A 14,544-nucleotide genomic window follows, 5' to 3' on the forward strand; every position below is an offset into this window, starting at 1 on the left:
TTTCTTTCTTTCTTTCTTTCTTTCTTTCTTTCTTTCTAGGAAAGTTATATCACCCATAATGACTACCTCAGGCTTGGAGGAGAGGTCATTAGTGTATTTGGTGCTATTGTTATCCTGCTGCTAGAGGTGAGTCTTTCTTTTCGTCTTTCTCAACTTCTAGGACCTCCATTGAATTCCCATTTTCTGGTGAAAATCTGAAATCAGTCTAATCCAATAATGCATTATCATTCTTACCCCCATTTTTCTTCTTTAACTTCTTCATTAGGTTCCAAGTATTTTGAAAGTTGGAGTTACTCGGTATTTTGGGTACAATGTCCTGGGTGGTCCTTTTCATGCAACCATGTAAGTATCTTTTAGTTCACTCATGCTAGACAACCATGAATAGTAATCAAAAGCTGTCCAGTGTTCCAGGCATTGCATGTTAATATCATGGGAAGATCAGAGATAGGAGAATGAATGGGTGGACTATAGTGTTTCCCATACTGATACTGACTTCATATTCTCTCCCAGCATTAGCTATGCGGTTTTGGTGTTAGTATTGCTTATACTGCGGCTGACAAGTTCCAAAGGGGAGACAGAAGTCATGGCACTTGCACTTGTCCTGTGTTGGGGTAACAACCTTTACTTTGCACGTGGGTTTGAGATATTAGGACCATCTGTCATTGTGCTTCAAAAGGTAGGCATTAGAATTCATGTTTTGCTTACTGCAATTTCTGTTTATTGATTGTAACTTATAGTTGATTTATCTAGGTTTCACAAAAACATTGCTTCTTTATTTTGTTAATTTAAACAGGAAACCATACCATTAGTAACCCAATTATTCTTTATTTTATGGAAAATATTTCCTAATAATAACAAAAATTGAATCAATTACAAACTAAATTATTACATTATATTTAAAGGTAAAATACTGCCTTTCCCAACTCTTTCAGTCACACACATATACCCCTACACACAGAAGTGCTTTACAGTGCATTTTACTTTGGGTCAGTCATTTTCATCTACCAAAATAAGCAAAGATTTACTTACCAACTATCCACAAGTTAGTTAAGAAGGTATTTTGTGGTGGATAATCTTGTCAATTTATACTGTAGTTCCTTAAATGGAATGTAAAATTAATAGGGACCATAAGTTCATAGATATGTATTTTGAGTATTGAGTATTTATGAGTATTTTTGGGGTCAAGGCATGTTGCATTCATTTTAAGGTGAATTATTATTTACTTTCCAGTAATGCTCATTGCAGAAAAAAGCCTTGATGGGTTAAATGTGCAATGTTAATGTGCTTTTTTCACATGCTTAATACGGAAAAGGGTAGCATAGACTCTTATCATTTCCTAGGATTTCTGTAAATTTGAATTGGTCAGTCAAAAATACTGCCATTAATTTGTAGCCATGTCAAAATCAACATACTAGATTTGTGGTGGCACTAATGTGAATGATAGTTCTTTTCAAAAGCATTTAGTTGATAATATAATTATACATGACCTTGTCATTGTACAAAAATAGTTATTTAACTGGTGCATTTTCAATCAATGCTGCAAAGCATTAATTTATATATATGTCTAGGCATGGAAATTCTAATGGTGTAACACAAAATTTACACACGAATATTTGATTATTCAGTCATACCAAGAAAATATTACACTGAACTGAATCACACTTACACAACCAGTAAACCTCTTGTGAGGCAGAGAGGGAGAGACTCTGTACTTCTTGACTACCCAAAACATTGATTATAAAGTTTTACCTAAATAATCCCATTAAAAGTATTATAAACAATGCAGATCTATGAACATAGCCTGTTACACCAAAAGTATACACACAGTGCTAAAAAATATCTCAACATCAAATACTAAAACCAATGTCTGAATAAGGACACCAGTAACACAAATCAGTTTCCATGCAGTAAATGACGCAATCCCAGTCAACACACCAATCAGTCCAAGAAGAATATAACAATAAACTATCTGATTAAGTTTGTTTGTTGAAAAGAAAGATGGTGATTCTTTACATGTGGAAACCTTTTAACTTTAAAATGATATAATGTAACAAATTATATCTGACTAGTGAGACGTAGAGGTTTACTTAGAAAAATAAATCAGGCAATTGGAAGAAGGCACCTGGTCTGTTTCATATTTTTGAAATCCCCACTGGCATCATCATCTGATAAAGTATAGAGTATAGATTTAAACATTAACACTAGAATTACCGAAGCTTACAAAAAAACTCCTAATCCCGGCCCACCTTAAATCCCTTCGCACCTCTCCATCAGCGTGTTTTGTGTTGTAAATGTGTCAGTCAGCACAAGCAGAAAGCAGCCTGCTCTGCAAACCCCCCGTCCACTGCCGCAGTTCAATTCACAAAGAAGATTCTCAGTATTTATCTTGGAGTGAAGTGCCTGTTGTAGAGGGTAAATAATATATTGTCATTTGGAATACATGCATTTCATGTGTGTTCCGTGTCTACAACAATCTATGTAAACACATCGCTAAAACAGAAACTTTTTCATGTTTTACTAATAATTGACAAAATGTAGACATGGAGTGTATAATGTGTGAAGACTGACGTCCAAATATCAAATAAACAATTTCACAAAAGGTACAAGTATAAAAAACAAGTGCTCTTTTATTCAAGAACATAACCGAAGAAAAAGAAGTTCACTTAGGGTAACTCAATGACATGACTGCTTGGGTGGTGCAGTGGTAAGAGTTGCTGACTCATAATCAAGAGGTTGCTGATTCAATTCTCGGGTTCAACAGTTACCTTTTTGAGTAGTGAGCTGCTATTTTTATTACTATCTTATATATAAACATGTTTGAAGGTGTGTCTGTCCGGCCTGGAAGTGAGAGGTGAAGTCGGACTAAGGGCTCCACCTCCAAGGATACGCAAGTGAGGCCAGCACATCGATAAAACAAAACATCCAAAGAGAGAGTCACTGGCTTATCCGCTATTACAGAAATGTGGTGAGCACATCGGGAAAATGGTATCCCTTATACTTTTCCTCCTGCCGCTAATACACAAGTGAGGTGAGCACATCGGCAAAACAAAACCTCCGAAGAAACACAGTCACTTAGCTGCTAAAGCAGGAACGATGCGAGCACATTGGCGAAACAAAACCTCCTAGGAGAGAGATGCCCAGAGTAGTTCCTTTCAATTACCTGATATCTCTACAATTTTTTTTCCGATGATTTCAATAGTTTCTAGGACCCCATGCTTTTTACACCATGGGCTTACACAGATAGTTATATAATAAATACATACATTTGATTTGAATCTGTAACAGCCGGTATAAATGTATGGTACTTATAAAGGTTAGCAGGTTTTTTTTCACTTTTATTCTCTCAGTCACGATCACGATACAACCCCTCCAACACCACCCCAGATCTAACGCTGTTAGTTTTTATTTGAAATTGGGAATAACTGTGGATATGAGTGGTGTTTTGAGACAATGGAACTAGAAATTCTCTGATCTGGAGGGATAAAAGCTGACACACAAACACTGGTGAATCTGCCTTCTTGGTATCTCATTCTCACTGGATTTTTTTTATTCAGTTTAATTGAGTGTTCCTGTTCATGCTGAATTAGTATGCACCTTATGGTCCATGATGTCAAAGCCACACTGACAAAAAAACAGAGACATAGATATATATGATATTTGGAATAATTCATTTTATGACTTGTATAGTACATTTCAGAAAACATTGTGGCACTGATGCAACATTATTCATATTATTCATATTCATTTGCATACCTTCATGCGGTTGTAATCAGTGACCACGTTTTGTTTTTTTTTTTCCCGATCTTGCCCAGTCTCCACATTTTGGTGCATGGTGGTGTTTCTTTTGTACTCCAAGAAATGCAGAAGAAAGAATAGTACAGAGAGGTCAGTTCTGCACTGTATACAATCATCAAATTCAAATGTTAACAGTTCCCACACACCCAAGGACTGTCCTTCCTAGATTTACAACATGTGTACCTGTTGCAATGTACACACCTCTCTCTATGTTGTGGTTCTTATTACATTGAAGGGGCACCTGACACTGAGTTTGCTTTCCTGGGGGAAGCGGCGATCTTGGAACAAAAGTTTGTCAATATTGCATCCTCTTTTCTTTTTCTGTCTCCTTTTCTTGTAAGAAGCGACGACGAAGCTCCTCTGCAAGGTGAGCCAAGAACACTCTTCTTCTCTCAGTGGACCCTATGTATCCCTTGTACAGTACATGTGCGTTCATCGCCGCCAGGTCAAGCATGTTGTAGAATGCAGCAACCGGCCACCTGTGCGTTCCTGTTCTCACTGAATAGGCTCACGCCTTCTGGTCCATGATGCCAACGCAGCACTGGGGAAAAAAAGAAAGAGACAAATATATGTGACATTTTGACGAAATCATTTTATGACCTGAATAGTACCAATTAGAAAACATCATCACACTAATGCAATGTTATTTGAAAACTAACAGCGTCAGATAGGGTGTAAATTTATGGTACTTGTAAAATTTAGCTTTTTTTTTTCAGCATTATTCTCTCAGTCACGTTCACACTCTCCCTCCCCCCTCTCCTGAACTGACACTGTTCTGAGAGATGGCAGTCGAGTTTTTAACCAGATTTCTTAATGGAATCTTGGAAAGTGAGAGGATGCCTGAGGAATGGAGAAGAAGTGTACTGGTGCCAGTATTTAAGAATAAGGGGGATGTGCCGAACTGTAGTAACTACTGGGGGATAAAATTGATGAGCCACAGCGTGATGTTATGGGAAAGAGTAGTGGAAGCTAGGTTAAGAAGGGAGGTGATGATTAATGAGCAGCAGTATGGTTTCATGCCAAGAAAGACCATCACAGATTCAGTTTTTGCTCTGAGGATGTTGATGGAGAAGTATAGAGAAGGCCAGAAGGAGTTACATTGCGTCTTTGTGGACCTGGAGAAAGCATATGACAAGGTTCCTCAAGAGGAGTTGTGGTATTGTATGAGGAAGTCGGGAGTTGCAGAGAAGTACGTAAGAGTTGTACAGGATATGTATGAGGGAAGTGTGACAATGGTGAGGTCTGCAGTAGGAGTGACTGATGCATTCAACGTGGAGGTGGGATTACATCAGGGATCGGCTCTGAGCCCTTTCTTATTTGCAATGGTGATGGACTAGATGCAGATGCAGGGACTAGAGTTGGCGAAGGTGGATGAGTTTAAATACTTGGGATCAATAGTACAGAGTAATGGGGATTGTGGACGAGAGGTGAAAAAGAGAGTGCAGGCAGTGTGGAATGGGTGGAGAAGAGTGTCAGGAATAGTTTGTGACAGATGGTTATCAGCAAGAGTGAAAGGGAAGGTCTACAGGGCGGTAATGAGACCAACTATGTTATATGGGTTGGAGACGGTGGCACTGACCAGAAAGCAGGAGACAGAGCTGGAGGTAGCAGAGTTAAAGATGCTAAGATTTGCACTGGGTGTAACGAGGATGGATAGGATTAGAAATGATTACATTAGAAGGTCAGCTCAAGTTGGATGGTTGGGAGGCGAGATTGCATTGGTTTGGACATGTGCGGAGGAGAAATGCTAAGTATATTGGGAGAAGGATGTTAAGGATAGAACTGCAAGGTAAGAGGAAAAGAGGAAGGCCTAAGAGGTGGTTTATGGATGTGGTGAGAGAGGACATGCAGGTGATGTGTGTGACAGAGCAAGATGCAGAGAACAGGAAGATATGGAAAAAGATGATCCACTGTGGCAACCCCTAACAGGAGCAGCCGAGAGAAGAAGAAGAAGAAGATTGTGGCTATCTTTAATAATACAAATTATACTGGACGTTTTGTAGCTCTTCACTTGCTTGCTCTGCATTGTCTTGACTGGGAAACGTTCAAACCAAAAGTATAAATATATGACTAAAAAAAAATATTTATGCAGAGAATAGGGTGCCATAGCCTTCAGGCATCCTCATTAATTTGAAAGTTTACTTTTCACATGCATACATACACTTAAGAGTAAACCAAGAATACTGCAGGGCCAGTAAAGCCAACATTACAAGATGGAAACAGGCTTGCAACCACAGGCATAAGAATATGTTCTCAAAGTGCCAAAAACAATTTTTTTCTAGATAAGAAATTGCATTAACCATATGATGAGAAATTGAAAAGTAAATATTAAGAAAAGGTTGTGGGTTTTTATGAAACTTTCAATAATATGATGTATTGCTGAGGGAAACTTATTACTCATTTTGCACAACTGTATAATCTATTGGGGCTGTGCCCCTTTGGCTTTTTATGTAGGAGCATAACTAGTGTGCAGTAGGTATAGTAAATTAATGTCCAAGTGCTTGATTATTGCCATGTCAGGGAGTTTTGTCCATGTCAATATTCTATTTTTATGACTTTTGTTTTAACCAATTAGATAGTTGCTGTTGTTGTTGCTGGGTCATTACAAACACCACTCTTATTTAAAAGTAACATAGTATATCTATCATGTTTACATTTTCTGTGAAATGTGTAAGAAGAGAACGCATCTCTCATGTTTATATTTGCAATTACCATGTCAATTTTGAGCACTAAGACTCATATTTATAATATAGCAGTTTATACAAGCAATATTTTTGGAAATGGAGAAATTATTTCTTAGTGGGCAGCAAAACCTGCCTAAAACTTCCTTCCACACCGCTAAAAGAAAAAAAAATTACAGTTTATATTCTATATACATTTTGAATTTGTGTCTATTCTTCTGCCAGAGACAGGCTGAATTAATATTTTTGTGAAATAAAGTTACTGAAACTTGTAATTGCTGGGATGATACTCTTTAAATACAATATATTGAGCAGTTTGATCATGTCATGGGAGTTGCTGAAAGCAAGCACACAGCAAATGATGTTTAATTTAATGTGAAAGAAAAATTTAGTTTAAATGATATATAGTTTGCTATGGTAAAATAGGTTAATGACAGAATTAATTGATGTATACCACAAAAGGTGCCCTCCTTTTTTTGCTATTTGTAATGTCATACAAATTTGTGATACTGATTACGTTTCATAGTTAACTTATCTTTCTATAAAATAAAACATTGAACTAAAGATATAGTTAACCCTGTAAACATCATATTTGTTAGATATAACTAGCTGTTATGTTTTTATCAGGTCATTTTCAGTGATCTCCTGAAGTTCCTCTGGCTATTAGTATTTACCCTGATTGGTTTCAGCACAGGTATGTAAAAAATACAAAGGAGATTAAGTAAATGTTATCTGGCACTTTAATTGTATTTATTTTATTTACATTTTACTGCCAAGCATAAACTGATATTCTTTACATTTTATTATTTCACTTTTAGCACTTTGGATGGCTTATATGACTCAGAATCCTTCGGCAGATGTCTACTTTGCTGATTTTGCTACAGTATTCTTGTTTGAGTATAAAATGTCCTTGGGATTACTGAACATACCTATCAATACTACAGTGTGGACACCAAGCATTGTAAAAGTTCTTCATACAGCCTTAACTGTTTTTGCCCTCCTTCTTCTCATGAGTCTACTCAGTGCCATGCAACGAAATACATTCGCAAGGGTGAGAAAGGAGAAGGATGACTTGTGGAGAGCACAGGTAACTTAATGAGTTCTCCTTAAATCATTCTTCTGTAGTATTCCTTATATTCAAACTGTATGTCAAAAAAGAAGTGATTTAAGAGATTAAAAAACAATAATTTATTTACTTATAAATTATCCACCTCATCATTAGTGTCACCATTTTTTTGTTTGCTTTGTATTTCCATTTTGAAAATGTGCTCTATGCAAGTCCATCCATCCATTATCCAACCTGCTATATCCTAACTACGGGGTCACGGGGGTCTGCTGGAGCCAATCCCAGCCAACACAGGGCGCAAGGCAGGAAACAAACCCCGGGCAGGGTGCCAGCCCACCGCAGTTTTTGCAAGTCAAGATTAGATAATAGAAATGAGCATTGAAGTACCAAAACTCCTGGATTAGTTCTCTTAATAGTGATTGTCACATGATTTCGGAAAGTAAACAAAACTTTATGTAGTGCCAGGCAGAATCTGACAAAACTCCTGTTGAACAATTGGAGTTGTGGACCTCTTCTAATCTGCACTAATCAACGTGGTTTCTCTGTCTGTTAGTGCTAAACCTAATTCAAAGGGACTTCTGTCTTGCTTAAATTATGTGGGAAATAAGTCTAAACATGTACCATCATGGCTATAATGTCCAGCCTGGCTGCAATGAGTGTGGTGTGAAAAAGTGAGGAGAGTAATAGGTGCAAAATATAGAGATATATATGGTTTGGATTATCAACAGGCCACAACAAAAGTTAGCAAGCTCATTGTTTGATTTCCTTTATGATTTATATACTTATTGATACTTTGTCCTATTAATTGTTCATGTTCATTAAAACAACATTGTAGTAAAACTCAAAAAAGTCACTTCACTTCACAGTACTGCTCATTACAAAATCTCTAACGAAATTTAGAAGGAGAGAATTCTCTTCTTGTGGTCTGGTCACATAGCAGAGAAATGGCAGCTGGATCATTACATTTGTCTCTGCAATATTGGTACTATGTTAGTAAATCTTTGGGGTTGACTTTTAAGCAAATGCTGTGCTTTTTTATCATTATAGGTAAATCAATTACATCATTAGACAAGACCAATATATAAAGACAAGATGATTTTATAAAATAAAATCCACATAAAATCACATAGGAAGGTTACCATAGAGAGATGGGTTTAGGTTCAAACATGAGAAATACAACTTTCATATCTTATACTGTACATCTAAATTTACAGTGAAGTCCTTCCTATCCATTGTCTCCCCAACAAACACTGTCCTGCTTTTTCCTTATTTTTTCCAGCATTCTTCCCTTTTTTCTGAACTTCTTTTTCTCTCTAGTAGTCGATCCCTTGCCTGTGCTCATTTACCAACTCCACTGCACTCTCTGAGTGAGTATCTAACATTATAGGAACGTATCATTGTAGCACTTCCAGGTCAGCCAGATCCTCACAGAAATAGTCTGCCTCTTAAAAGAGTTCCCCAGTGGCATCAGAGAGTTCTGCCAACAGAGCTTTGAGTTCATGCTACAATTCACAGGCAACCTTGTGGGAGACCCATCTGGGGCAGCCTTAGATGTGAGCTAACATCTAGTGAACTGTGGGCATATCTTGCATCTCTTTATAGACCACAATAGTTCTACCTTTCCTTGGAAATAAATAAATTGTTAATTCTTCCTTTTAACAATAAAGTTTCAGACATTCTGTTTAATGATGAATACATAATCACACTTTTCTGATGTTCGTTGAAGGACCTGTAAATGTACAGTTCAATTGAGTAGCAACCACTTACAGAGCCACACCACCATATGTCACCGCAGATCTAGGCCTGCATTTTCAGGATGGAAACAACGTCATCGCAGTTTCAGGATAGAGTTTTGGAAGATGAGTTTCAGAAGGTTTCAGCGGGTCTCAGCAAGTAATGTTGTTGGAAACTGAATTCACCACTGTTTCAGGACAGAGCTTTGGAAGATAACATTTGGAAGGTTTCAGAAGGTTTTGGTACATGTCACTGTGAAGTTTTGAGGGTTTCTGTATCATTGTGAAGTTTGGAGGGTTTCTGCCATCACGCTGTGTCATAAATCAAACTAAACAATATGGAGCATTTTTGTAAAATACACTATTAACCTTTACCTTGTGTTTGGGAACCATTTAACATGTCGACATTTTTAAAATCATTAAAAATTGAGTCTGCTGATTCATTAACTTAGGTAGGTCATTCTTGTTTCCTTAAGAGGCATTAGCTCTCTGGAAATTTGTTATTTTCAATTGCGGCATTTTAATTAACCTGAATTTAAATATTATAAATAAAAAGGTATTATCCCCCTCCAGCATGCAATAAGACGGTTACAAGATTACACGAGAAGTAAAAAGGATAATTTAGCTCTTTATTGACGGGTTCATGCGGTATTACAAACGGGAAGCTTATGACAGACATATCAAGCATGTGGGTATCTTGACCTACGCAGTCTGCCATCTTTTGTTTGCCACGCTGAAAGGATTTTAACCGGACGGAAGATATAATCTTCCGCCCGGCAGCTTCAAAGTGTGTTGGCCATAGGTCCATTCTTATATACTGGTTGCACCATGTGCAGGCTCTTGGCTCCGGATCCAAACAAGAACAGGAAAGGACTCAAACCCCACCTTCAAAAATACAGGAATAGCACAATGCCTACATACAGTTCTCATTCTCCCAACAAGGAAAGAGAATGGTGTGCTGACAGAAGACATAAATATACTAGTCTGTCTCTAGGCTGACTATTAAATTCTCCAGATGTCTTTGGCTCTCTTGTCCTGTGCTTGGCTCTGAAATTATAAATGCTGATGCTGTGCCCCTGTGTACCATACTTGGTCGGCCTGTATGAATGAGTCCATAACAGTGGGCACAGAGAACAGTGACATTAAACTTAATAACAAAACATAGTATAACAATTCTAAAGTCAGGGCACTATAGAGTTGAAGACATTGTCCCCCATAGAGCACAGGTTAATATGGGGCACAACAACATTGCCAGAATCAGAAGACCTTAGTGGGTAAACAGGAACAGAGTGATAGAGGAGGTCACTGATGTAGTCCAGTGCATCTGCTTAAAAATGATAACATTCATCTAACGTCTATTAGGCAAGCTTATATTTTAGAAAACTAAGATGCTTCATGTAGTAGATGAGCTGAAAATCATCCATACAGAAACAGAAACTAATATCATACTTGCAACATATATAAAGGAAAATGTAAATGACCAAGCACTGGACCCACTCAGAGAGATTCCATACTTTACCCTGGTTATCTCAGAATATTCAATATTTATATGTAGAAACTGATAAGAAGTTACTTAAGATCTAAATCCACTGAGTGCCTGGCAACTTATACCAACAAATTTTTCCAGTCGGATCAAAAGAATATATCCTGATCTAACATACCAAATGCAGCACTTAGATCTAATACTAAAAGCCTAAAAATGCAGGCATGGTCAGTGGAGTGGAGTTCAAATCATTGAATACTTTGACTAAAGCATTATCTGTACTATGGTTTTATCTAAAACCTGACTGAATTTTTTTTTTATTTTATTGATTTAATTTCAAAGACATAACTTTTTTTTTTTTTTTTGCAAAAATAAAGATAATTATTTACCTACAGCGTTCTCAAAACTTTAGAGATAAAAGAAAGATTAGAAAATTGATGTCTAATTTGATAGCTCATTGGGATCAATAGTTTTTTTTTCTTAAAAGGAGGTTATTAGCCATTGTAAAAAGTTTAGGTACATATCCAAGATTTAACAACAGATTTTTAAATGTGGTTTACCAAAGAGAGGGTAAAAGATCTTTAACAAATGTAGTAAGAATATGCAGGCATGTAGAATATTTAGACCATTTAACGAATGTACCAAAGTCTTAATATTCAGTTTGGGAAAAGATTTTAATTGCTCGGTTTTCTCAAAAGCAACCTCATTTGACACTGGCTGAAAAAGAAGACATTATTATTATAAGGTGGCGTAGAAATGTTCAACCTTATCCCCAGATTGCCTTCTCATTAAAGATCTTAATAAAATCCTCACATCTAAACCAAACAGGAACATGTGGATTGTTTCATAAAAACAGAAAAAACAGAAAAAGATTTAAAAGCAAAATAAAAACTACATCAACATTTGTTAAGAAATGGATGGATTAATCCAGTTTATACAATAAAATATTTAATAATAAATTGAAATAAACTTAAAAGATCTTAATATATGTTAAATATCATCTTAAAGTACTGGGTTCTGTCAATCACCCCAGTTTTTACAAGCCAAACTGAACAGCACCGTAACTAGTGCTACAGTCATTAATGATTAGCTGCTAGCCAAACAACAAACGGAACATACTGTACATGTAACATTACGTTAACTTTTCAATCTGTTTTGAAAATGTTTTGCCTACTGTACCGTTTTTATAATAATAATAATAATAACAACAATACCAAGCTGCTTTCTGCCACCTTTGAATTTGCTTTGTGCTCGAATGTTGTGTTTGCCTAGAAATGGTTACGTCACTTCCGTCTTCAAACTGCTGGCCTACAACTGTTGGCCTAGACCTACAGAGATGTTATGGTGCTGTGGCTCTGCAGTTGGATCATATTGGCTCAATTTGACATGCTGGCATTTTTATTAAACTCTATTTACAGTATATAAAGATTTTCATCTTTTATTTAATATAAATTAATATACTGGTCATTTTATTAATTAATGTATATTTAATAAAGTATTAATAAACTTTTGTCTAAAGTTTACTATAACTCTCTACAGATCGTGGCTACAACCATTATGCTGGAACGAAGACTTCCTCGATGCATGTGGCCCAGGCTGGGGATATGGGGACAGGACTATGGGCTTGGAAACAAGTGGTTTCTCAGGTTAGAAAACTGTTAAACATATTACATTTCTCCATCTGTTTAGTATGACTCATAATTCATTCTTAAGAGATGGTTGCAGCAATTCTTTTTTCCTTTTCTTCAGGATAGAGGAAAAGCAAGAAAATACTGCATAAGCCCAAAGACGCTGAATGTAAGGCTTTACAATACACAATGCCCGTTTGCCTCAGACTGTAAATCAGCACACATCTTTGAAGATGAACACTGCATGACTTTATACACTTCACACCGTACATTTACTTTAGTAATAAAATAATTTCTCATCTCTGTTTTTATGACCATATCATGAAAATTTGTTTAACTGAAAAACATTTTCCTTCATATGTTGACTAATATACATTGAACCAGTAGTGTACTGTATCTGTTTTATTATTGATACCTGTATCAAGATAAAACTTCATGCTACTTGGGCTTTGAAGAGTTCATGAAAAAAATAAAACCTTGCCTCTTATAAATTCTTTTTAATTTTATACCATCTACTACTGCAGTAAAAAATGTAGTTGATCCTTTCACATACCCATATTTCCACCGCTGTTTTTGCTCAGTAGTAATTTTTTATCTGAAAAAGCTGCAACTCTTCTGAAATTTTGTTCAGAATCTCAGTAATTACATTATGAAATGCATAAGCACTGAATATACTAAACGAAACTGGATTGAACCCAGAAGATGAAAATCCACCATTTAAGTTGCACAAAAAATGACACATCCTATATAATATGAGAATAATCTACAAATCTACCTTTTTTTTGTTTATTAAAGCTGCTTTAAATTTTGGAGTGCCATGGTGGTGCCATGTTTAGAGCTGTTGTCTTACAGAACTATTAGCATGGCTAACCTTTTGCCTGGTCTGCCACACATTAGGTTATTTCTAAATTGTCCTCGTGTAACTGGATAGGCATGTGGGATAAACAAAAATAAAGTCATGAAAGAGCAAGAACAAAAATTAGAACAAACTGTGCAGAAGAGATGGACACCAGAGATGACATCATTGATGGTAAGGTTGTCAACCACCCGGTATGGAGAGGGAGAAAGAGAAAAGAGGATCGGAGAATGAAGCCAACGCCTGGCTTGGCAGGTAATTACATGTACTAGAGCCCTTAAGCTGTCATCAGATTTAACAATTAAAGAGGAGAGAGTTACAGAATTACATATAAACATGAGGAAATAAAAGATAACTTGGAAGATAAAAGAAAAAATAAAGAAAAATTGTGTGTAGTTTGTTCCACCATAGGTACAAAATACATATTTGTGGCACATTTAAATAGAAAAATGTCCTTTACAAAGCAAAAATAAATTTTAATAGGTAATGTTATATTTATGCATGTTGTGTTTTTATTGTGTGGAATATGAAGCAAGTGAAATTAAACTAGTAAAGTTTAACTGTGTGCTATCTTGAAATATGCACAAGTTGTAGATGAATTGTAAACGGGCAGTTACAAAATGGTGTCATCCTTGATCTAATTACTGCTGTGTTAGGAAATCAACAAGGGTTTTAAAGGGTAAACCAGGAGAGAGATGTGAAAAAGAAAAACGGTCAAAACTGGGAGATCAATTGGTGCTGTAACAACAAAGCCAAAGAGCAAGATGAAAATTGAGGTCAGAAGAACAAAATGAAAGTCAGAAACCCAGAAGTTCAATTCAGAAAACAAAAAGCAATCATGAAAAGTTTTTCAAAGGGTTTATTTTATCCACAGCTTAGATAAAAACACACAAAAGTTGGAAGCTATTTAAATGTAATGCTGCAATTACCAACAGAGAACTAACTTGATGGGAAAGGTTACCCAGGCAACTTAAACAAGCTGCTGTGCACTCAAGGCACACTAGACTGCTACCAAAAGAAATTAAGTTCAAAATTATAACATTAACACCAACAACAACACTATCTCCAGATGCATCCATTCAGCTTAGAAGGAAGCTGAGAGTGGAAATGAGACAAAAGGTGTGAAGGACATTGTTTCGAACCCAAGAGTGAAATTTGGGTCCATAGCCCTTCCAATGGAATATTCAATCACCGGACCTCATCATCAAGAACACAGGATAGATAGGACCTCATAGTCTTAATACCCGTTATACACTGCTGGTGGAAGGGGGGTGGGGGGGGGGATGGAATAATACAGGCTAC

General features: G+C 36.4%; 1 protein-coding gene across 1 annotated transcript in view; it reads left to right on the forward strand.

The window, feature by feature from the left end:
- The window catches only part of LOC114657583 (transient receptor potential cation channel subfamily V member 6-like), an 83,263-nt gene extending 70,677 nt beyond the window's left edge, over positions 1–12,586 (forward strand). The window contains exons 10-16 of the mRNA XM_028809467.2: positions 40–126; positions 266–342; positions 511–676; positions 7,104–7,170; positions 7,295–7,563; positions 12,298–12,404; positions 12,508–12,586. Coding sequence (XP_028665300.1) covers positions 40–126; positions 266–342; positions 511–676; positions 7,104–7,170; positions 7,295–7,563; positions 12,298–12,404; positions 12,508–12,538 — 804 coding nt within the window. The 3' untranslated portion in view covers positions 12,539–12,586. The remainder of the gene's footprint in view (positions 1–39; positions 127–265; positions 343–510; positions 677–7,103; positions 7,171–7,294; positions 7,564–12,297; positions 12,405–12,507) is intronic.
- Positions 12,587–14,544: the final 1,958 nt, after the last annotated feature.

This window comes from Erpetoichthys calabaricus, chromosome 9, assembly GCF_900747795.2.
Source record: "Erpetoichthys calabaricus chromosome 9, fErpCal1.3, whole genome shotgun sequence".
Classification (NCBI taxonomy): domain Eukaryota; kingdom Metazoa; phylum Chordata; class Cladistia; order Polypteriformes; family Polypteridae; genus Erpetoichthys; species Erpetoichthys calabaricus.